Source organism: Berghia stephanieae, chromosome 11 (assembly GCF_034508935.2).
Source record: "Berghia stephanieae isolate SIO BIC M18660-M18661 chromosome 11, UCSD_Bste_1.3, whole genome shotgun sequence".
NCBI classification, from domain to species: Eukaryota; Metazoa; Mollusca; class Gastropoda; order Nudibranchia; family Aeolidiidae; genus Berghia; species Berghia stephanieae.
Window position 1 is genome coordinate 37,341,074 of NC_088370.1, and position 23,945 is coordinate 37,365,018.

The following is a 23,945-nucleotide window of genomic DNA, read 5'->3' on the forward strand; positions in this document are numbered from 1 at the left end:
GGAAAATTCTGGAAATAGCTGGTAAGGAGGGAGTTAAGCGTTTGGTGAAAAACTTTAAATCTTTGAAATTGAGAGTTTATCAATTTGATACTCTGACCAATTCTCGTCATGTCAGATAATTTTCCAGCGAGCATCTGCTCTAGGTTGATGACATTGGTGTAGTACGAAAGAAGGCATTATTCATCGTTGGTCAGGGACCCTTGTAAAGCGCTTTGAGAACATTAACACAAATTTTGTGACCCCTCGTCTCAAAACGGTATTATGTCGGAACGAACGAAATGCTTAAAAGCCGAATTAAATTTTAAACTGGTCAAAAATATAAATTGTTAACATTAGCACGACAAAATATGGTATCCATTCTCCTCAATAAATCATACAAACTCAACACAAGTCTGATATTTCTGGCTATAAATTCAAATTCAACATCTTAGCCATTCCGACTTAATACCGAAGAGGCGAAGAGTCACATTTAGTGGATATCAAGCTAGATGAACGCTCTAGTTTTTCATTCTACAAACAATAACGTTTAGGACTGAAGAAAACTGTCTCTTTGTCTGTAATTTGTAAACATGAAAAGAATTTGACATTGTGGTCGAGTGAAACAAAGTAAAAGGATCTTGTGAAATATAAGTGTTGACATTAAACTTAAGAGTCATAGCAGTGTATCTCAACTGATCATTGTTTAGAATAAGTAAATTATCTATAAGTAAATATTGAATCTGTGAAAAATATATTGCCATGTTTGATTATTTGTGTGTTAAATAATCTAAAATTTGAAACCATTTGTGTAAAATCGTGCCAGACAGGACAGCAAGAAAAATGCAAGAAAAGTCATCCTTTTAAAATCCGATTTTTGGGGGGAATTATTTTATTCCTTGAATTTTTCGTGTTTGTGATTTTTTGGGAATGATTGATTTTCTTGTAATTTTCATTCTGCTCTGTCTAGAACTTTTTCATACTCAAATCTTCAGACTTTAATTTTCCTCTTGTGTTTCCTCCCAAATGTGTTACTTTTCATCACGGAATTATTCAGCTATTCGTTTCTTTCCCAAAAAGAAAAAGGATAAAAACGTGAAATCCCAGCTGAACGATGAATAAACATGTGAAAAAGATTCTTAGTTTCGTGACCCGGAAACAATCTTCATCGTTCGAATGCAAACAAGACAAGGACAAAACTCTTCAAGCAAAAAACCCCAAATCCAATACAAAACACGGAGTCTCGCAATCTGACCTACATTCGGAAGTAATTCTAAACCCGAACCGCCTTCCAAATACTTGTAGTTGTGATTCTTCATTGAAAAATATCGGTACTCAAAAAGAAGCGATAGACGTCGAACTTATTCCGAGTGAATTTGGTCAACAACAATCGCCATCCTCGACAACAACAACAACAACGACGCTCAAACACCGACATGAATCTGTTGTCTCCATGAAAGATGTACCAACGTCGTCAACACAAATACAAAGTGACGTCATTAGCGGAACAGGAAGTGGGGGGATAAATAGCCGCTGTCATGTAAACTCCGTTGACGCATGTGGTAATCCAGCCGGCACGACAGCAAAGGATCTTCAAATTTTGACTTTCGATGACGAGGTATATGATAGATAAAGTAAAAAAAACCCAAAAAACTAGAGCTTTTATATAGCGCAATATCCACTAAATGTGCTCAAAGCGCTTTACAAATGGTCCCTGACCAACAGCAACACGCAACATGTAGAGCGAGACATAACGCCTGTTAGGCGATATTACAATTTTTTTTTCCGACAGACAAAGCTGTTGACGGCTAAGTATTAATTTTACACATGAGTACGGTGAGAGAATGTGAGTAAAGAGTTTTTTTCCAAGGACTCAACTATATGCCGAGCGAGGCTCGAACCCAGGACCTTCCGATCCGAAAGCGAGTGCCATACCACTAGACCGCATAGCCACACAATCAGATTATAGATAGAATGCAGTTGGTTTGTGCGGCTATGTGGTCTAGTGGTATGACACTCGCTTTTGGAGCCTCGCTCGGCGCATAGTTGAGTCCTTGGAAAAGGCTCTTTACTCATCTTCTCTTACCGTACTCGGGTGTAAAACGGGTACCTGGCCGTTAACAGTGTTGTCTCTGCGGAAAAAAACCTGTAATATCGCCGAACAGACGTCATGTCCAGCCCTACATGTTTTGTGTTGCTGTTGGCCATGGATCCCTTGTAAAGCGCTTTGAGCACGTTTAGTGGATATTGCGCTATATAAGAGCTCAATCTAAGAGCTCAATTTGAACATGATGCAAAATGTATAAATAAATGTGACTCACCCCGATCGAAACGGTATCACTAGAGGCTGGACATTGAATCTGCAATGGAAAATATGCAAATTTGGTAGATTATAATATCGCCTTATAATATATAATATCTATTGAGAAAAGTGAATGGAGCAGGCACGTATTTTGATGATAATAACAAGAAATGAAGTGAGTAGGAAAGTGCCAGAAGACAACACGCGGAGTTGTCGTACTAGTAATGTCGCGGGTTCGAACCCTCATTGCGAAACGTTTTATTCTCTGTTGTCTTCTGGCACTTTCCTACTCACTTCATTTCTTAGTATTATGTATTGAGGATAATGAATGTCGTTTCTTCATTATATGTGGCCCTCCGTCTCAAAACGGTAGTATGTCTGGATGATTCAGACCCCAGAAAGTGAATTTAGAGACAGAATGATGAGAAAATGGACCTCAGAAGTTTTTGCAAAGCAAGAAATAGTATTTATACTCCAGCATAACGTACAGGAATTAAACCCAAGTTTGATGTTTGTGGCATTGAATTCAATTTCCATAACCGAGTGGATCCTGACATAATACCGCTTTGAGACGGGGGGTCACATATGCAAAAGATTAAAATTCCATGTTCTGATTATCTTATTTTAACTTGGAATTTTTTCCTGGTTTTTGATTCTCCTCGACTTCATTCTGCTTGATCTGCGATCTTTTATTTTTGTGAAGTGAAGAGTGGTCAGTAAACCGTTGATCTCGTTATTACAGCTGATATCATATCGTTTGTATTGTTTGCGTTCATGACTGAAGAATGTTTGCATCCGAAACGTTAATTGTCACATAGTGTCGTTTATTCTTTTTAAAAAACTCAAACGCATATATATATATATATATATATATATATATATATATATATATATATATATATATATATATATGAATGGTATTACTCACTTATATGTGGCCAAAAAAATATGTTTCTGTGGCTTTCGTCCACGTCTTCAGTTGGCATAATGTCCGCAGAAAAAAATTATTCCCTTTGAGATTGATGTTTACACTCTTGTATCCTTACTTCCGTTGTGTATCGAGTACTTTCGTACCTACGAGTACCCACCCACTCTCATATATATATATATATATATATATATATATATATATATATATATAATATATATATATATATATATATATATATATATATATATATTCATATATATATATATATATATATATATATATATATATATATATATATATATATATATATATATATATGTATATATATTGAATCGTGTTTGATACAAATATGGTACGAAAAGTGCTCGACATGCAGTAATGGAGCGAATGAAACAAAACAACTCAGTCCTGACGATGGCAAATTAAGCCTGAAACATTAATGTAGACTGTCTCAAACATTGTGGTAAATATTTTAAATAATAATAATAATAATAATAATATATATATATATATATATATATATATATATATATATATATATATTCATATATATATATATATATATATATATATATATATATATATATATATATATATATATATATATATATATAATATTCATTTCTGGTTATTTTGAATTTAAACCCCTTTTCTTTTTGACATGCGGTTCGACTTCATATAGATAGAATGCGCTTGACCAAGGAGTTCACAACATTGCCATCCGGAAGTATAACGGACCAACACACAAACTATGTGTTTTTTATTTTTTGTTTGTTTGTTTGTTTGTTTGTTGCTTTAGGTCTCTTCCAACACAATTGAGGTTATATGAGAGACCGCTGAAACAAAACAAAAAAACAAGCAATCTAACAAAAATAGTACAAATGTAAATCAAAATCATAACCTAAAGATATCATAAGCTAAATTATAAATAACCAAGAACAAACAGGCAGAAGATTTACAGAAAAAGAAATATCCCCTGTCAAAAAAACAATCACAAACCAAAGAAGCAGGATAGGCTAGTAAAGAGAAGAAGAAACGACATCACTATCGGATCGTACACCCATGCGAACATCATAGGTATATGATCCAACCACCCGCTAAACTCTGTGTAACCATGAACTTTTATAGTCTGGTTAATACAGTTTAGTGAGAACAACTCACAAACGCGGATGGCAAAAACAATAACAAAGGCCTGAGTGACGTCATCTGCATACTATCTATACATACACAATCCAGACATGAATCGACGGGTTATAATGAATTTCATATCTACATGATATCAATAGTGATATAGCCATTCTCAACAAGACTATCTCTCTCTCTCTGTGGCATATCACTTGGACGTAGCCTCCCACACAGTCCTTCGGAAGAAGTCTCTGTCTTGTGCCCATCTGCCACATTCCGTCACGCCGTTGTTGTGCCATTCCTGTATATCCTGTTGCCATCTTCTTTGTGGTCTTCCTCTGCCTCTTTTGCCCTCCGCCATGCCCTCCAGTACATCTCTCTCTAGTGTGTCGTGTCTTTTCAGGTGCCCAAAGTAATTGAGTTTCAGCTTTTTTATCTTACTCATTAGCAGGGACTTTTTTAGTCCTAGTGTTTTCATGATGTTTGCATTGCTTTCTTTGTTTGTCCACGGGATGCGTAAGATTTTTCTATAGCATGACTACATATACAAGTAACAACAAGCCTTTTCAGTCCATTTATTTGTGTTGATTGTTTTAGTTTACTGCCCTCTGTAATAATAGTGACGATGATTTAACCCTCTCCTTACCAACCATAGGAAAATCGTCACATTCGTTACGATACTTTTATTATTCAAATTTCTTTTGTACATCATAAAATTTAAAGAAAATGAACAAAGTGATGTAGATCATGTTTTGCTAAAGAAATTATGTATCGCAAGAACTTACTGCTATTGTGTCTGAGTGATAAAACATATATTTAAATGTTAGTTGGGTGTGGAGTTTTGGGGAAAATCCTGAAAATGGCTGGTAAGGAGAGAGTTAACCCTCCCCTTACCAACCATTGGAAAATTTTCACATTCGTTACGATTCCATCATTTTGATTTCTTTCTTACATCACAACATCATTTAAAGGGAATATGATTTTATAAATATTTTATTACAATAGTACACGTTTTGAGCAGCTAAGGCCCGTCAAGGCCGATAAAAATTGATAAAAGACAGAAACGGGCGCTTAAATGACCTAAATAGTGTCGACAGCGCCGTTAAACACCTAAAAACAAACAAAAGAGAATATTTAGTTATATACCTATTTAAAAAACTTGACGCTGTGTTGTAGATCTTATTTTGCTGAAGATTAATTGCTTTTCTGTTTGAATAAATAAATCTATTTTTGTTTAGGGTTGGTGTAAAATTTTGGGTAAAATTTTTAAAAGACGTCTAACTTGTACGTCATGGCACAAGACCGAAGGGCTAGAGCTCAGGTGGTCGCTGGTTCGGATAAGTAAGTTGGGTAACTTTCTGAAAACGTGTGGTAAGGAGTGAGTTTTTTTTTTAAAACAGAAAAAAGAACAGCAAACACCATACTCACAATTGTTCTTTTCGTCTAACAGACTTTTAGTAAGACTTCGAAGATAAAACGAAATTACATGAACTAAAAAAATAACTTATTTCAAAACATCATATGCCAAAATTGAACTTTTCTTGTAATTGATTTTGAGTAAAACATTTCGAATTCGAAAATAATAGGAAATGACATGAACTACAAAATAACTTATTCCAAAACATCTTATTTCAAATTTGACCTTTCCTTGTAATTGTTTAAAGAAAATAATAAATAACAATGTGAAAATGAATGTAAGCTTCAATTTAATATACGAAAACAAATAAAATGGACGTTTCGGGTTTCCCCTTTATCAACAAAAACAGACGAATGAGATAATGTGGTGGTGGCGTTGTTAAGATGAATAAACAAAACATTGATTAACTCAATTGATGAAAATGATGAAATCAATGTTTTTTGTTTATTCATCTTAACAACGCCACTACCACATTATCTCATTCGTCTGCAGTGTTTCATTCATCCTGTTTTGTTGATAAAGGGGAAAACCGAAACGTTTTCGTATATAAAGTTGAAACTTACATTCAATTTCACAGTGTTATTTATTTCTTAGAGCTTCGAGCAACAACATTTACATAGAAAATAATAGGATATCATATTATAATGTTTTTAAAACAAAAACATTTATTTCTACCGTGATATATCTTTATTTTTTTTCTTCGAAAATCTCAGACAATAACAAAAAATGTAGGAAAGTGCCAGAAGACGATAGAGAATAAAAATTTTCACGGCGATGGGGGCTCGAACCCGCGACCTTACCGGTATGACAACTACGCCTGGCCAGGGAGTTCGTGGATCTTCTGTCTGCGCTATCCACCACTCCCGTAATTGATTGAATGTGCAAAATATGGGTGAATGAGTGGTGGATAGCTCAGAGACACAGTAGAGCCACGCTCTCCCAGGCCAGGCGGAGTTGTCGTACCAGCAAGGTCGCGGGTTTGAGCTCTCATCAATGCAAAAAAAAAAAAAATGTTATTCTCTGTTGTCTTCTGGCCTTTTTCTACGCACTTCATTTCCAGTTAATATCAGCTATGTGGTCTAGTGGTATGACACTCGCTTTCGGATCGGAAGGTCCTGGGTTCGAGCCTCGCTCGGCGCATAGTTTAGTCCTTGGAGAAGGCTCTTTACTCACATTCTCTCACCGTACTCAGGTGTAAAATGAGTACCTGGCCGTTAACAGCGTTGTCTCTGGCCCAAAAATGTGTAATATCGCCTAACAGGCGTCATGTCTCGTCCTACATGTTATGTGTTGCTGTTGGCCAGGGACCCCTTGTAAAGCGCTTTGAGCACATTTTAGTGGATATTGCGCTATATAAAAGCTCAAAATAAAAGAAAAATGAGTGGTGGATAGCTCGGACACACAGTAGAGCCACGCTCTCCCAGGCCAGACGGAGTTGTCGTACCAGCAAGGTCGAGGGTTCGAGCTCTCATCAATGAAAAAAAAAAAATGTTATTCTCTATTGTCTTCTGGCCTTTTTCTACGCACTTCATTTCCAGTTAATATCAACATAAGTGCCTGCTCCACTCACTTTTTTTCTGAATGTCTGTCCATTTCAGACACCACGCTTGAGCGACGAAGTGGAGCTTACAGAGGATCAAAAAGCTGGTAAGAAGACTTGATGAAATATTCTACAAATAAACTGGGTTCAACACATTCAATTGGCATTTTATATCGTATATTGACAAAACGCTTTTTTTACATATTTTTGATTTTGTACAGAAAGTGTTTACATCATGTGTCTATAGTCGATGTATTAGAATGCCATCAAGTTGTCAAACAAGTTTAAGAGATTATAAAAAAAGAAATATATATATATATATATATATATATATATATATATATATATATATATATATATATATATTTATATATATATATATATATATATATATATATATATATATATATAGATCATAAATACAAAAACCATGAAATAATAGTGCTCAACTTTTGGGTAAAAGGACCTATTTATAAACATTTGAAAGATAATTAAGATTCTTTGACTTCAAACAATCTTAATTGTCTTTCAAATGTTTATATATATATATAAAGTTAAAAATAAAACCTCAAAATTTAATTGCTCGACTTACATGTTAAAGGAGCCGTAATGTATATAAATATAATAGAAGCCAACAGTAATTCTATTATATATATATATATATATATATATATATATATATATATATATATATATATATATATATATATATATATATATATATTATGTTAATATTTACCACAATGTTGGAGTCAGTCTACATCGATGTTTCAGGCCTTTTCAGCCATCGTCACGACTGTGTGTTACATGAGTTTGGTTTGTTGTGTATTGTTGCTTGTTGAAGTGGTTCCGTAGGTTTGTAGTTGATTAGTAAGTGCTTCCGTCGATGTAGACAACTATTGTACATCTCATTTTTCGCTCCAATGCTACATGTCGAGCACTATTCGTACCATATTTGTATCCAACACGATTCAATATATATATATATATATATATATATATATATATATATATATATATATATAATATATATATATATATATATATATATACGGCCTATCGTCTCTAACCGATATTAATCATTGGGGTGGAAAAGATGACAAAAATTGTTCTTTCAGTTGAATTAGACACAACAATGAGATATTTTAGTTTTTGACCCTTGAAGAAACCATTACTATCTATTGTCTTATTGATTCCATTCAATTGTTATTATCTAATCCACCCAATATATTATGGTTTGTCAACTTGTTGCTGCTTGAAGCTCGAAGAAAAATTTTATAACAATAGGCAATTGAATGAAATATTCAATTTGATAAACGAAAACTGATCATCTGGACTTTTCGGGTTTCCCATTTATCTACAAAACACGTTGAATTAATTACTGAAGACAAATGAAATAAGTTTCACGCTGTGAGGGTCACATCTAAAGTAAACATTTTCTCGATACAAAAAAATAATCCAAATTACATTTTGTCACTGTACGACGACAGAATTGAGTCTTTTGTCTGTCTCAATTGTCATTGTCTACTGCTAGACTAGAATTAACGTATTGCCTTTTATAATTGTCTGTTTTTCCCAACAATGAAATTGCTTCTTAGCCTTGCAAGCGTCATAAAACCCCTTAACCCCCTCCTTACCACCTGCAGCAAAATCGTCACATTTGTTACGACACAAGATACATTTTTTAAGATTCAGATTTATTTTGTACATCACAAACTTTGAAGAATGATCTTTGTTTGATTAATAAGAACATTACGTTGTTTTGTAGAGAGAGTGTTTGTGGGTTTGTTTTTTGTTTTTTTAATCAAATTTTTCTGCTGGGTAAGCCTGCCATTTTGGGAGAAAACTGAAAATGTTTTGTAAGGAGAGATTTAAAACAAAATGATACAAACATTAACAATTTTAGATTAATGTTTCACCATTTTTCACCCTTCCCCTGTTGATTTTGATTCTCCATCTGATTTGACAGTTAGTTTTTCGATTTTCTAGTAATATTTTCATATTGTTTGAGACTTTACATATTATCTATGTCCCCCTCTCTCTCTCTCTCTCTCTCTCTCTCTATCTCTCTCTATCTCTCTCTCTATCTCTCTCTATCTCTCTCTCTATATATCTCTCTCTATCTCTCTCTCTCTATCGCTCAATCTCTCTGTCTCTCTCTCTATCTCTCTCTATCTCTCTCTCTATCTCTCTCTATCTTTCTATCTCTATCTCTCTCTATCTCTCTCTCTATCTCTCTTTCTATCACTCTATCTCTTTTTATCGCTCTGTCTCTCTCTATCTCTCTCTATCTCTCTATATCTCTCTCTATCTTTCTATCTCTCTCTTTCTCCCCCCCCCCTCTCTCTCTCTCACTCTCTCTCTCTCTAGCTATCTATCTCAATCTATCTCTCTGACGCTATCTCTCTCTTTCCCTCTCTCTATTTATCTATCTATCTATCTCTCTCTCTTTCTCTCCTCTCTCTCTCTCTCTCTCTCTCTCTCTCTCTCTCTCTCTATATATATATATATATATATATATATATATATATATATATATATATTATATATATATATACTTGTTTGTCTATCTATCTATTTATCTAAATAAAGGGAAAGCGTTTGTCACCAATTCTGTCCCTTGCTTATGTCCAACACAATGTATACTATATTATCACTTGACCACAAACGACTTTCTCGAGGCTTAACTCACCTAGAGATTGTTGCTACATTCCAAAATTGAAAAAAAATGTATTAAAAATGAACATGTACATAGACAGTTTTATTCAACTATCATTAACATGTAAAAACTAAAAACATTAGCTTTGATACTACGCCTATAGATAGTTCGAAGATGACGTCACTCAAGCCTTTGTTGTTATATTTTGCCATCCGCGTTTGTGAGTTATTCTCACTGAACTGTATTAACCAGACTATACAAGTTCGTGGTCACACATAGTTTTGTGTGTTCGTCCGTTATACTTCCGGATGGCAATGTTATGAGCTTCTTAGCCAAGCGCATACTATCTATAATTTGTCTCCAAAAAATGTAATAAATAGGCATGGGGTAAAAGTAACCCGGGTAAACTACGGATATAGTCGGTGTTAGGGTTGAGTGAGTTAAAGGTTTCCACGAGTAAACAATAATCACAAATCCCACAACTCGTGCGCACAAACAAACACTTTTTAGATGACAGTCCTGTCTAATTCCCTCCTTGTGATAGCGTTCAACAGTCGTGACGTCACTTCCTTCGTAATGATGAATAGTAATTTAGTAATTGGTTCTAAACTATGGAAACAATGTCGGACGCCTTCATGAAATACTTCTTCGACTTAGCTTAAACATGTATCCTAAGGAGAAAGACATTATAAATCTGATCATGTTTTGCTTTTATACATTCTGTATTAAGTAGATCATCATTACAACCATCACCACCACCACAACAACAACAACCACCACCCCACCAACACCACCACAACCACACCACCACCAGCACCATCACCACAACAACAACAACAACAACCACCACCACCAACACCACCACAACCACCACCATCACAACAACAACCACCACCACTATCACCACCACCATCAATACCACCACCATCACCACCACCACCACCACAACCACCACAACCACCATCACAAACATATTCTTAATCCCTTCCTCAACCACCAGAACTAAAGCAAGCCTTTTCCATGTTTGAGAAGACTGGCAAAGGCCGAATACAGGCCAGAGATCTAGGAGAGTTGCTGAGATGCCTGGGCTGGAACCCGTCGGAACAGGATCTAGAAGAAGCCAGACATGAGCTTGAACTTTCAAGTAAGTTATTTTCATAAACGAGCTTAACTCTTTCGGCGCTGAGGTAAATTCGCATTTCCGTCACAAAATGGCTGACGACCAGATCGAGGCAGCATGAGAATGACAAGCTAAGACAAAGCGACATTCGAATTCGGCGCAAAATCTCAATTAAAATACCTCCCTAGGGCCAATTGAATGTTCTGATGGAAGAAATGATACCATTGGTTCAATTTACAGTACTTTTGTAGAGAGGAGGATTAGATTACATTATTATTTTTGCCTTACAAGACCTGCCGCACTGTGCGGCCATTGGACAGTAGAGCAGATTCTGCTCTGGTCGCACAGTGCGGCCAATAGCGCTGAAAGAGTTAATTCCGTAGATCACAAAACAATTACACGAGCTATATATATATATATATATATATATATATATATATATATATATATATATATATATGGCAATATCAACTACATATATATATATATTACAAGGGGTCACAAGCAAGTAGCAAACTAAACTTGTCAGCTAAAAAAAAAAACATTTAGTTTCCAAATCGCGAAGTATCTACAAGATGTGCTCAGACGCTTTGCAAGGAATTCCAATCCAACAGAAACACTGAGATTTAGGAGGAGACATGACGCCTATTAGGCGATATCCCAATGTTTACTTACAGATTACAAATAGAGACGATAACGATGACGAATGTGTCATATCACAAAACCACAAAGCCACACACAGTAAGACGAGATAAGTTATCAGTAAGGTGTTATTCTACCCTCTTGTCGAAAGAGACACATATGGCATCGGCTAGGTATTCATTACACACAGTATGTGAAAATTGAGAAGACGCTTTCTTTTCTTGAAAATACGGCACCGCCCAATTGATCCTATGTATTTTGACACACGGGATTTAAGAGAGTGTCACCACTCGACCACAAACATTTTTCTAAGGCAGTGGGCATCAAGGCCATTGTAAGGCACGGGGAAACAGGCATGTAACAACACTGGGAATGTCATGTTACATAAATACGTAATTTTGGATGTTGGACACAGTTGATCGTCTGTTCTCCAACCTGTTTTTTTTTTAATAACCATATCAATAAATATGAAAAAGTTGCAAAATAATGATGATGATGATGATGATGATGATGATGATGATGATGATGATGATGATGATGATGATGATGATGATGATGATGATGATGATGATGATGATGATGACGACGACGACGACGATGATGATGATGATGTTGATGATGATGATGATGATGATATGATGATGATGATGATGATGATGATGTGATGATGATGATGATGATGATTGATGATGATGACGACGACGACGATGATGATGATGATGATATGATATGATGATGAGATGATGATGATGATGATGATGATGATAGATGATGATGATGATGATGTGATGATGAATGATGATAATATAATATATAATAAAATATGATAAGTGAAATGATATGATTGATGATGATATGAGAATGAATGAATGATGATGAATGATGAGATGATATGTATGATATGAATAGATGATGAGAACGAGACGACACGACAGATGAATATAGATGATGATAGATTAAAGATGATGATATAGATGATGAATGATGATGATGATGATGAATGACGACGAACGACGATGAATGATGATGATAATATGAATAATGATGATGAATGATGATGAGATGATGAATGAAGAAGAGATATGAGAAGATGATGATGATGAAAATAATGAAGAATAAGTAATGATAATAATATATTGATATAATAATAATAATAAGTATAATAATATAGATATAATATAATAATAATAATAATAATAATAATAATATATAATAATATATATACAATAACAACATCAAAATAATAATATATAATAATAATAATAATAATAATAATAGATAGATAGAAGTATAATAGAAGTAAGAAGTAAGAAATATTAGATAGAGTAAGAAGATAGAGTAAGAGAAGAAGAAGAAGAAGAAGAAAGAAGAAGAGAGAAGATAGAAGAAGTAAGAAGAGAAAAGTAGTAGTAGTAAGTAGTAGTATAGTAATAGTAGTAATAGTAGTAGTAGTAAGTAGTAGTAGTAGTAGTAGTAGTAGTAGTAGTAGTAGTAGTAGTAAGTAATAGTAGTAGTAGTAGTAGTATAGTAGTAGTAGTAGTAGTATAGTAGTAGTAGTATAGTAGTAGTAGTAGTAGATAGTAGTAGTAGTAGTAGTAGTAGTAGTATAGTATGTAGTAGTAGTAGTAGTATAGTAGTAGTAGTATAGTAGTAGTAGTAGTAGTAGTAGTAGTAGTAGTAGTAGTAGATAGTATAGTAGTAGTAGTAGTAGTAGTAGTAGTAGTAGTAGTAGTATGTAGTAGTATATAGTAGTAGTAGTAAGTAGTAGTAGTAGTAGTTAAGTAGTAGTAGTAGTAGTAATAGTAGTAGTAGTAGTAGTAGTAGTAAGTAGTAGTAGTAGTATAGTAGTAGTATAGTAGTAGTAGTAAGTAGTAGTAGTAGTAATATAGTAGTAGTAAGTAGTAGTAGTAGATAGTAGTAGTAGTAATAAGTAGTATAGTAGTAGTAGTAGTAGTAGTAGTATAGTAGTATAGTAGTAGTAGTAGTAGTAGTAGTAGTAGTAGTAGTAGTAGTAGTAGTAGATAGTAGTAGTATATAGTAGTAGTAGTAGTAGTATATAGTATAGTATATGTAGTAGTAGTATAGTAGTAGTATAGTAGTAGTAGTAGTAGTAGTAGTAGTAGTAGTAGTAGTAGTAGTAGTAATAGTAGTAGTAGTAGTAGAGTAGTAGTAGTAAGTAGTAGTAGTAGTATAGTATAGTAGTATTAGTAGTAAGTAGTAGTATAGTAGTAGATAGTAATAGTAGTAGTATAGTAGTAGTAGTAGTAGTAGTAGTAGTAGTATGTAGTAGTAGTAGTATAGTAAGTAGTATAGTAGTAGTAGTAGTAGTAGTAGTAGTATAGTAGTAGTAGTAGTAGTAGTAGTAGTAGTAGTAGTAGTAGTAGTAGTAGTAGTAGTAGTAGTAGTAGTAGTAGTAGTAGTAGTAGTAGTAGTATAGTAGTAGTAGTAGTAGTAGTAGTAGTAGTAGTAGTAGTATAGTATATAGTAGTAGTAGTAATAGTAGTAGTAGTAGTAGTAGTAGTATAGTATAGTATATATAGTAGTAGTTATAGTTAGTAGTATGTATAGTTAGATAGTTTGTAGTAGTAGTAGTAGTAGTAGTAGTAGTAGTATATATAGTAGTAGTAGTATATGTAGTAGTAGTATAGTAGTAGTAGTAGTAATAGTAGAGTATAGTAGTAGTAGTAGTAAGATAGTAAGAAGTAGTAAGTAATAGAGAAGTAGTAGTAGTAGATAGTAGTAGTATAGTAGTAGTAAGAGTAGTAGTAAATAGTAGATAGTAGTAGTAGTAAGTATAGTAGAGTAAAGTAGTAGTAGTAGTAAGTAAGTAGTAGTAGTAGTAGTAATAGTAGTAGTAGTAAGTAGTATAGTAAAGTAGTAAGTAGAGTATAGTAGTAGTAGTAGAGTAGTAGTAAAAAGATAGTATAGTAGTAGTAAGTATATAGATAAGAGTAGTAGTAGATCAGTAATAAGTATAATGTATATATTATAGTATATAGTATATATAAGTATATATAGTATAATAGATAATATAAATAGTAAGTTAGTAGTAGTAGTAGAGTAAGAGTATAGAAATATAAGTAGAGTAGATAATAGATAGTATGAAATAAGTATAATAAGTAGTAAGTAAGTAGAAGAAGAAGAAGAGATGAGAGATAGTAGAGTAGATATATGAGTGAGTTAGAGAAGATAGTAGTAGTATATAGTAGTATAGTATAAAGAGTAGTAAGTAAGATAATAGAGTAGAAGAGAAGTAGTAGTTAGAAGTAATGTAGATATAGAAGTAGAGTAAATAGATAGATAGAGAGTAGATTATTAGTGATGATATATTTGAATAATATATGAAATGATATGATAATTATAATTGATGATATATTGATTTATTAAACATGATGCCATATAATATCACAGTTAGAAGAAGATATGAATGCAAAAGAAAGAAAGAAGAAGATGGGAGAGAGAATGGGAGAAGAGGAATGAAGAAAATATATGAAAGAATCAAGCGATCGGAATAAAGAATAGATATATAATTAATATATTTATATTGATGATGATGATGTCATGATCGATATGATGATGATGATTAAAAAGGTACCGTTTACCCTGGTTTGTCAAAGAATACCAGGTGGGGGGGGGGGGGGGGGTGGAGGTAAATTATTAGAAATATCGCGTCGGAATCAGCAAATATTAATCACATTGTGTGCTGTGTCATCATTACATGAATCCGACGAAAATCAATTGGGTTTTGTTTTTTTATTACCCAGCTGGATTATCTGTCCCGAATCTTAATTGATAGAACAGGAAACATTGATGTCAATGACAATGATATTGGAATTATATTGACACACCGAGACAACGTGCCCTAAATATTAACGTGCACTGACTAAACACTTATCCATATAATGAAAAAAAAAAAAGAACTCACAGCCTTAAATAGTTATCTCGAGGTGATTTAGATGCCCAAAATTAAATCTAGACCTAGAGACTATTTTATTTCATTGTGTAACCTATAAATCATCTCGAATCAAACAATTTCCATCGTTGTATTTTGCTGGGGATTCTTTGTGGGTTTTCTGTTTTTGTTTGTTATGGGGGGTTTTTTTTTTTTGTTATTTTTTTTTTGGGGGGGGGGGGGTAAATAACTATAATATATTGTTTATTATCTCCAGCTGGATTATCTGTCCCGAATCTTAATTGACAGAACAGGAAACATTGATGTCAATGACAATGATATTGGAATTATATTGACACACCGAGACAACGGTCCCTAAATATTGACGTGCACTGACTAAATACTTATCCGTATATTTGACTAGAGAGCAAAGCATTTATTTACTTAAAATGAAAAAAAAAAAAATGGACTCACAGCCTTAAATAGTTACGCCGGGGTGATTTGGATTCCCAAAATTAAATCTATAGATAATTTTATTTCGTTATGTAACCTAAAAAACAGTTTGAATCAAAAACTTTCCATCGTCGTTTTGATGGGGGTTTTTGTGTGTGTGTGTTTTTTTGTTTTTTGTTTTTTTGTTTTTTTTTTTTTGTATTTTGGGGGGCGGGAGGTTGTTTTGTTTTGTTATTCTTTTTTTTGGTGTGTGGGGGGGGGGGGGGGGGTTGGGGTTTTCTTTTCTTTTTTTTTTTTTTTTTTTGGGGGGGGGGGGGGGGCTTAAATAACTATATATTGTTGCCAAGGACAGCTATTCAGTATAGTTGACCTTGTTTGATGCCTTTTTGTGTGTCAAAACTGTCAATAACGTTATTTTGGCAGGGCCTCAAATTATGTTTTGTGGCCAAAATGGAGATTTACTTTGTCATTGAATGGAACTGGAAATGGAATGGTAGAACAGCCAGTCATCTCACCTCACCTCTCTGTCCGCCATGAATTCATCAGGGAATACAGACACACACACACACACACACACACACACACACACACACACACACACACACACACAGACTAAATGGGTCGATGGAGTAAATTACATATTTATTTACCATGGTTCCAGCCAAGACCGTCCCACACAAAACAGCCATTTTCCGCTTCAATGCCTGTACACCACCTAGTTTGAATGGAAAGTGAAAAATTTGAGCTTTTATATGCACACCACATGATCTAATTTGGAGAACTAAAAATATCTCCCTTGGACTAAAGCTAAGACTTTTCAACTCAAACGTGAAGTCTGTCCTAGTCTGTCCCCGCAGTTTTTCGCGGCCGCAAATTTCACCCTTGACTGCAAAAAGCCGCAAATTTTTATTTGGCCGCAAAAAGCCGCAATTTTCGCCATTTTTAGGCTAAATTGACGATTTTTTTGTTTAAAAAATCAAACAAAAGCTATGAAAAATTGTGAAAAGACGGCGACTTTCAATGCTAGCATCCAAAATTGGCACTTAGTTTTCATGATACGATTATGATATTTCATGATTTTTTCCATGTTTTTCATTCAAAAACCCATTAGGCCTATATTGAAATATAAAGCAATAATAATAATGCTCAAAATTGGATAGTAAGTAGAGAATACAAATTTAATGTGTCCCCATTGGAAAATGGATTTTGTTTCTCTTTCCTTGAGAATAGTTATTTTTTTTTCTTCTCCTTAATTAGTTTTGTCAAATTTTGAATTTTTTTATGATTTTCCAAATTTTAAGAAGCTAAATAGTTAATAAAATATTTTGATTACTTCCATCTTTTTTTTATTTACTTACTATGGCTATTATTATTATTATTATTATTATTATTATTATTATTATTATTATTATTAATTATTTATTTTATTTCAAACCATTCAAAATGTAAGTAAATTGATGTTGACATGTTGTGACATCAATATTCTACAAAATGCCCTATTTGTGTCAATTTTTTACCGTACATGTTGTTTTAATTGTTTGATTTTTGTAAAACTAGCGGCAAATTTTGGGCAAATTTTGCTATTTTGATGGCAAATTTTACCATTTTTATGGCAGACTTTGGCATTTGGCGTTTGAAATGGCAAAAAACCGCGGGGACAGCCTAGTGTATGGATGTGAAACTTGGAATGCATCGCAGGCATGTATAAGGAGGATACAGTAGGTTCTCGTAAACATGTGCATGTGTAAGCTACTTAGAATATACTGGATGAATGGAATTTAGAACGAAGAAGTATGGACAAGAACACAGCAGAAACCAGTGGGAGAGGAAATAGGAAGAGGACGATGGAGGTGGATTGGACCGTAGCCATCGTTATGTTATAGCCTGACACTGAAATCCAAAAGAACTGGCAGTTTCAGTTTGACGTCATTATTTGATTTTTGCACCGCCTAGTGAGTTGTCGTTAGTAGAGCTCATGGAAACAAGTGGTCCCATTGGTTGAACTATTGAATACAACTCACGATTTGTTTTCTTTTGTGGCAAAAGACTGGCATTTTGACGTCATTTTTTGGTCAGTGTCAGGCCATGATTTTACGAAGGCCACGCTTGGACACATCCGAAGAAAAAATGACTCCACTACAACAAAGAAACAGTGCTGTATCTCTCGGGGGAAAAACGTAATATTGCCGAACAGGCATCATGTCTTGTCTTGTATGTTAAGTGTTGTTGTTGGCTTGGGACCACTCTTAAAGCACTTTGATTACGTTCAGTGGTCATTGCATTAGATAAATACTCTAGTTTTAAAAAAATGCTCTCTCACTGTAAACATTGTTCAACGCAATGTAATTGGACCTAATTATTGTGAAAATTGTTAGTGGCTTGTATAGATAGAATGAAATTGACGTCACTCAGGTATATGTTGTTGCTTTTTGCCATCCGCGTTTATGAGTAATTCTAACTTAACTGTATTAACCCGACTATAAACGTGCATGGTTACACATAGTTTTGTGCGTTGGTCCGATATACTTCCGGATGGCAATGGTGTGGTCTTCTCAGCCAAGCGCATTGGCGGCAAATGAATGGCTTATAAATCAGAAAAATCTGTGCGACATAGTTTGGTGCCAAATTTATCACTCAGAACTCAGTTAAATTCAAATATCGCTACTTTACGCTCAAAGAAATAAATAACATGTCACTTTGAATGAACTTTTCATTTTAATTAACCTAGACATATGATGTCAACGTTTCAGGTTTCCCCTTTATCAGCAAAACACAATGAATAAAAAACTAAAAGGCGAATGAAAGATTAGAGGATGAGGTATATATATTTGTAAAAATTTAACTTAAAATAATACACTGTGAATTGTGAAATAGTTCCTAAAACTATTCACTCACAAATTCTGAAGTTTTCACTATTTAAAAAAAAAATAATTCAATTTTTGAAATCTGGTTCACTTCAACATTATATCATATTGTGGTGGTGGGTCACGTATTTTATTGTTTGATGAAGAGAAAATGTATACCTGAAACGTTCGTTGTGTGTTGCTTTCGTTGAAATTGAGGTTTTGAATTGCATTATGTTCGTCAATATTACAATACTTTAGTTACATTACTTTACTTGAGCTTTTATATAGCGCAATATCCACTAAATGTGCTCAAAGCGCTTCACAAGGGGTCCCTGACCAACAGCAACACGTAACATGTAGAACGAGACATGACGCCTGTTAGGCGATATCACAATATTTCGGACAGAGACAACGCTGTTAACGGCCAGCCTACTCATTTTACACGTGGGTACGGTGAGAGAATGTGAGTAAAGAGCCTTTTCCAGGGACTCAACTATGCGCCGAGCGAGGCTCGAACCCAGGACCTTCCGATCCGAAAGCGAGTGTCATACCACGAGACCACATAGCCGCACAATAACAACAACAACAACAACAACAACAACAACAACAACACCGTTTACCACCACCACCTCCTTCCCCCACTTCTCCTCCTCCTCCTCCTCCTTCTTCTTTACTTCCTCCTTCTCCTCCTCTTCTTCCTCCTCATCATCATTATCATCGTTTTTAATTGGTTTTGAATTGCAATATTTTCATCTATATTATACCAAAGTCAGAGTTTCAATCATATTTAATTTATCAAAGTATCGATAGTATGCGCTTGGCTAAAAAGCTCATAACATTGCCATCCGGAAGTATAAGGGACCAACACACAAAACTGTGGGTAATCATTAACTTTTATAGTGTGGTTGATACAGTTTAGTGAGAATCACTCACAATCGCGGATGGCTAAATACAATAACAAAGGCCTGAGTGACGTCATTTTCGAACTATCTATACATTATTTTGGTGGAACATAAGCTAAACTATCTTCTTATATCGTTTATTTTTTCCCTTTTCCCCCATTTTATCTCTATCAGCCAGGGGCACTATTTCTTTTTCGGAAGTAGAGGCATACATCGCCAGACGCGGAGGGATATACTACGGAAACAACGCGGAAGAAGACATAATGGTGGCCTTTCAGGTAAACATCAGGGAAATTAAAATTACCAATTATCGAGTGGTGATTTCCGCCCTCTCAATCCCTTATTCTCCCGCATCCTCCTTCTAATCTCTCTCCTCCTCCTCTTTCTCCTCCTCCTCTTCCTCCTCCTCCTCCTTTCTTCTTCTTCTTCTTCTTCTTCTTCTTCTTCTTCTTCTTCTTCTTCTTCTTCTTCTTCTTCTTCTTCTTCTTCTTCTTTCTTCTTCTTCTTCTTCTTCTTCTTATTATTATTATTATTATTATTATATATTATTATTATTATTATTATTATTATTATTATTATTATTATTATTTATTATTATTATTATTATTATTATTATTATTATTATTATTATTATTATTATTATTATTATCCTCCTCCTCTTCCTCTTCCTCCTCCTCCTCTTCCTCTTCCTCCTCCTCCTCCTTCTTCTTCCTCTTCTTCGTCTTCTTTTTTTTTCTTTTGTACGCTTTTTTTTCAATTTTCTTTTAGTGTAGCAGGTATTTTATTTATTTTGTTCTTGATGATGTGCATGATGATGGTGGTGGTCTTCCTCCCCCTCCTTTCTTCTCTTCTTCTTTTTCTTTTGTTCTCTTTTTTTTTTCAATTTTGTTTAAGTGTAGCAGGTATTTTATCTAATTTGTTCCTGGTGATGATGATGAGCATGATGGTGATGATTGTGGTGATGGTGGTGGTGGAAGTGGTGGTTATAACTCTTTCCTTTCCCATCATTTTCAATATTTTCCCAAAATAGCAGGCTTATCTAATGATGTGAAGTGAGTACCTGGCCGTTAACAGCGTTGTCTCTGTCCGAAAAAAAATGTAATATCTCCTAACAGGCGTCATGTCCCGTCCTACATGTTAAATGTTGCTGTAGGCCAGTGACCCCTTGTAAAGCGCTTTGAGCACGTTTAGTGGATATTGCTCCATATAAAAGCTCAATTTTTTTTTCCAATCTAGCAGAAAAATTGATATTTTAAACTCAAACAAGCTCTCTACAAATCAAGTTTATGTTCTTAATGATTAAACAAAGATCGTTCTTCAAAGTGTTTGATATACGAAATAATTCGTAATAAGAAAAAATGTACATTGTGTCGTAACAAATGTGACGATTTGTGCCTTAGGTGGTAAGGAGAGTGTTAATTCTGGTGAAGACTACGACGGCGACAACAATGTCCGGGATGAGATGAAACCAACAGAAATGATAATAAAGAAGACATCGAAGATGCATTTTTATCAACATGATCTTTAACACCACAATTAAATATCAGGACATACAACGATTAACCACTAGATAGATCATAGACAAGACAACTCCCATGAACCACTAGATAGATCATAGACAAGAAAACTCCGATTAACCTCTAGATAGATCATAGACAAGACAACTCCGATTAACCTCTAGATAGATCATAGACAAGACAACTCCGATTAACCACTAGATAGATCATAGACAAGACAACTCCCATTAACCACTAGATAGATCATAGACAAGACAACTCCCATTAACCACTAGATAGATCATAGACAAGACAACTCCGATTAACCACTAGATAGATCATAGACAAGACAACTCCCATTAACCACTAGATAGAACATAGACAAGACAACTCCCATTAACCACTAGATAGATCATAGACAAGACAACTCCGATTAACCACTAGATAGATCATAGACAAGACAACTCCCATTAACCACTAGATAGATCATAGACAAGACAACTCCCATTAACCACAGATAGATCATAGACAAGACAACTCCCATTAACCACTAGATAGATCATAGACAGACATCGATTAGCACTAATAGATCATAGACGAAACTCCATAACCACTAGATAGATCATAGACAAGATAACTCCCATTAACCACTAGATAGATCATAGACAAGACGACTCCGATTAACCACAGATAGATCATAGACAAGACGACTCCGATTAACCACAGATAGATCATAGACAAGACAACTCCCATTAACCACTAGATAGATCATAGACAAGACAACTCCCATTAACCACTAGATAGATCATAGACAAGACAACTCCCATGAACCACTAGATAGATCATAGACAAGACAACTCCGATTAACCACTAAATAGATCATAGACAAGACAACTCCCATTAACCACTAGATAGATCATAGACAAGACAACTCCCATTAACCACTAGATAGATCATAGACAAGACAACTCCCATGAACCACTAGATAGATCATAGACAAGACAACTCCCATTAACCACTAGATAGATCATAGACAAGACAACTCCGATTAACCACAGATAGATCATAGACAAGACAACTCCCATTAACCACTAGATAGATCATAGACAAGACAAATCCGATTAACCACAGATAGATCATAGACAAGACAACTCCCATTAACCACTAGATAGATCATAGACAAGACAACTCCCATTAACCACTAGATAGATCATAGACAAGACAAATCCGATTAACCACAGATAGATCATAGACAAGACAACTCCCATTAACCACTAGATAGATCATAGACAAGACAACTCCCATGAACCACTAGATAGATCATAGACAAGACAACTCCCATTAACCACTAGATAGATCATAGACAAGACAACTCCCATTAACCACTAGATAGATCATAGACAAGACAACTCCATATAACCACTAATAGATCATAGACAAGACAATCCCATTAACCACTAGATAGATCATAGACAAGACAACTCCCATTAACCACTAGATAGATCATAGACAAGACAACTCCCATTAACCACTAGATAGATCATAGACAAGACAACTCCATTAACCACAGATAGATCATAGACAAGACAACTCCGATTAACCACTAGATAGATCATAGACAAGACAACTCCCATTAACCACTAGATAGACATAGACAAGACAACTCCATTAACCACTAGATAGATCATAGACAAGACAACTCCGATTAACCACTAGATAGATCATAGACAAGACAACTCCCATTAACCACTAGATAGATCATAGACAAGACAACTCCCATTAACCACAGATAGATCATAGACAAGACAACTCCCATTAACCACTAGATAGATCATATACAAGACAATTCCGATTAACCACTAGATAGATCATAGACAAGACAACTCCCATTAACCACTAGATAGATCATAGACAAGACAACTCCCATTAACCACTAGATAGATCATAGACAAGAAAACTCCCATTAACCACTAGATAGATCATAGACAAGAAGACTCCGATTAACCACAGATAGATCATAGACAAGACGACTCCGATTAACCACAGATAGATCATAGACAAGACAACTCCCATTAACCACTAGATAGATCATAGACAAGACAACTCCCATTAACCACTAGATAGATCATAGACAAGACAACTCCCATGAACCACTAATAGATCATAGACAAGACAACTCCCATTAACTACTAAATATATCATAGACAAGACAACTCCCATTACCCACTAAATAGATCATAGACAAGACAACTCCAATTAACCACTAGATAGATCATAGACAAAACAACTCCCATTAACCACTAGATAGATCATAGACAAGACAACTCCCATTAACCACTAGATAGATCATAGACAAGACAAATCCGATTAACCACAGATAGATCATAGACAAGACAACTCCCATTAACCACTAGATAGATCATAGACAAGACAACTCCATGAACCACTAGATAGATCATAGACAAGACAACTCCCATTAATCACTAGATAGATCATAGACAAGACAACTCCCATTAATCACTAGATAGATCATAGACAAGACAACTCCCATGAACCACTAGATAGATCATAGACAAGACAACTCCCATTAACCACTAGATAGATCATAGACAAGACAACTCCCATTAACCACTAGATAGATCAT

The 23,945-nt window shown here is 34.6% G+C and overlaps 1 protein-coding gene across 1 annotated transcript in view; it reads left to right on the forward strand.

Moving 5' to 3' along the window:
• Window positions 1-1,090: 1,090 nt before the first annotated feature.
• The window catches only part of LOC144956416 (uncharacterized), a 43,177-nt gene continuing 20,322 nt past the window's right edge, over window positions 1,091-23,945 (forward strand). Inside the window, exons 1-4 of the mRNA XM_078886919.1 lie at window positions 1,091-1,594; window positions 7,350-7,398; window positions 10,951-11,094; window positions 19,980-20,083. Coding sequence (XP_078743045.1) covers window positions 1,091-1,594; window positions 7,350-7,398; window positions 10,951-11,094; window positions 19,980-20,083 — 801 coding nt within the window. The remainder of the gene's footprint in view (window positions 1,595-7,349; window positions 7,399-10,950; window positions 11,095-19,979; window positions 20,084-23,945) is intronic.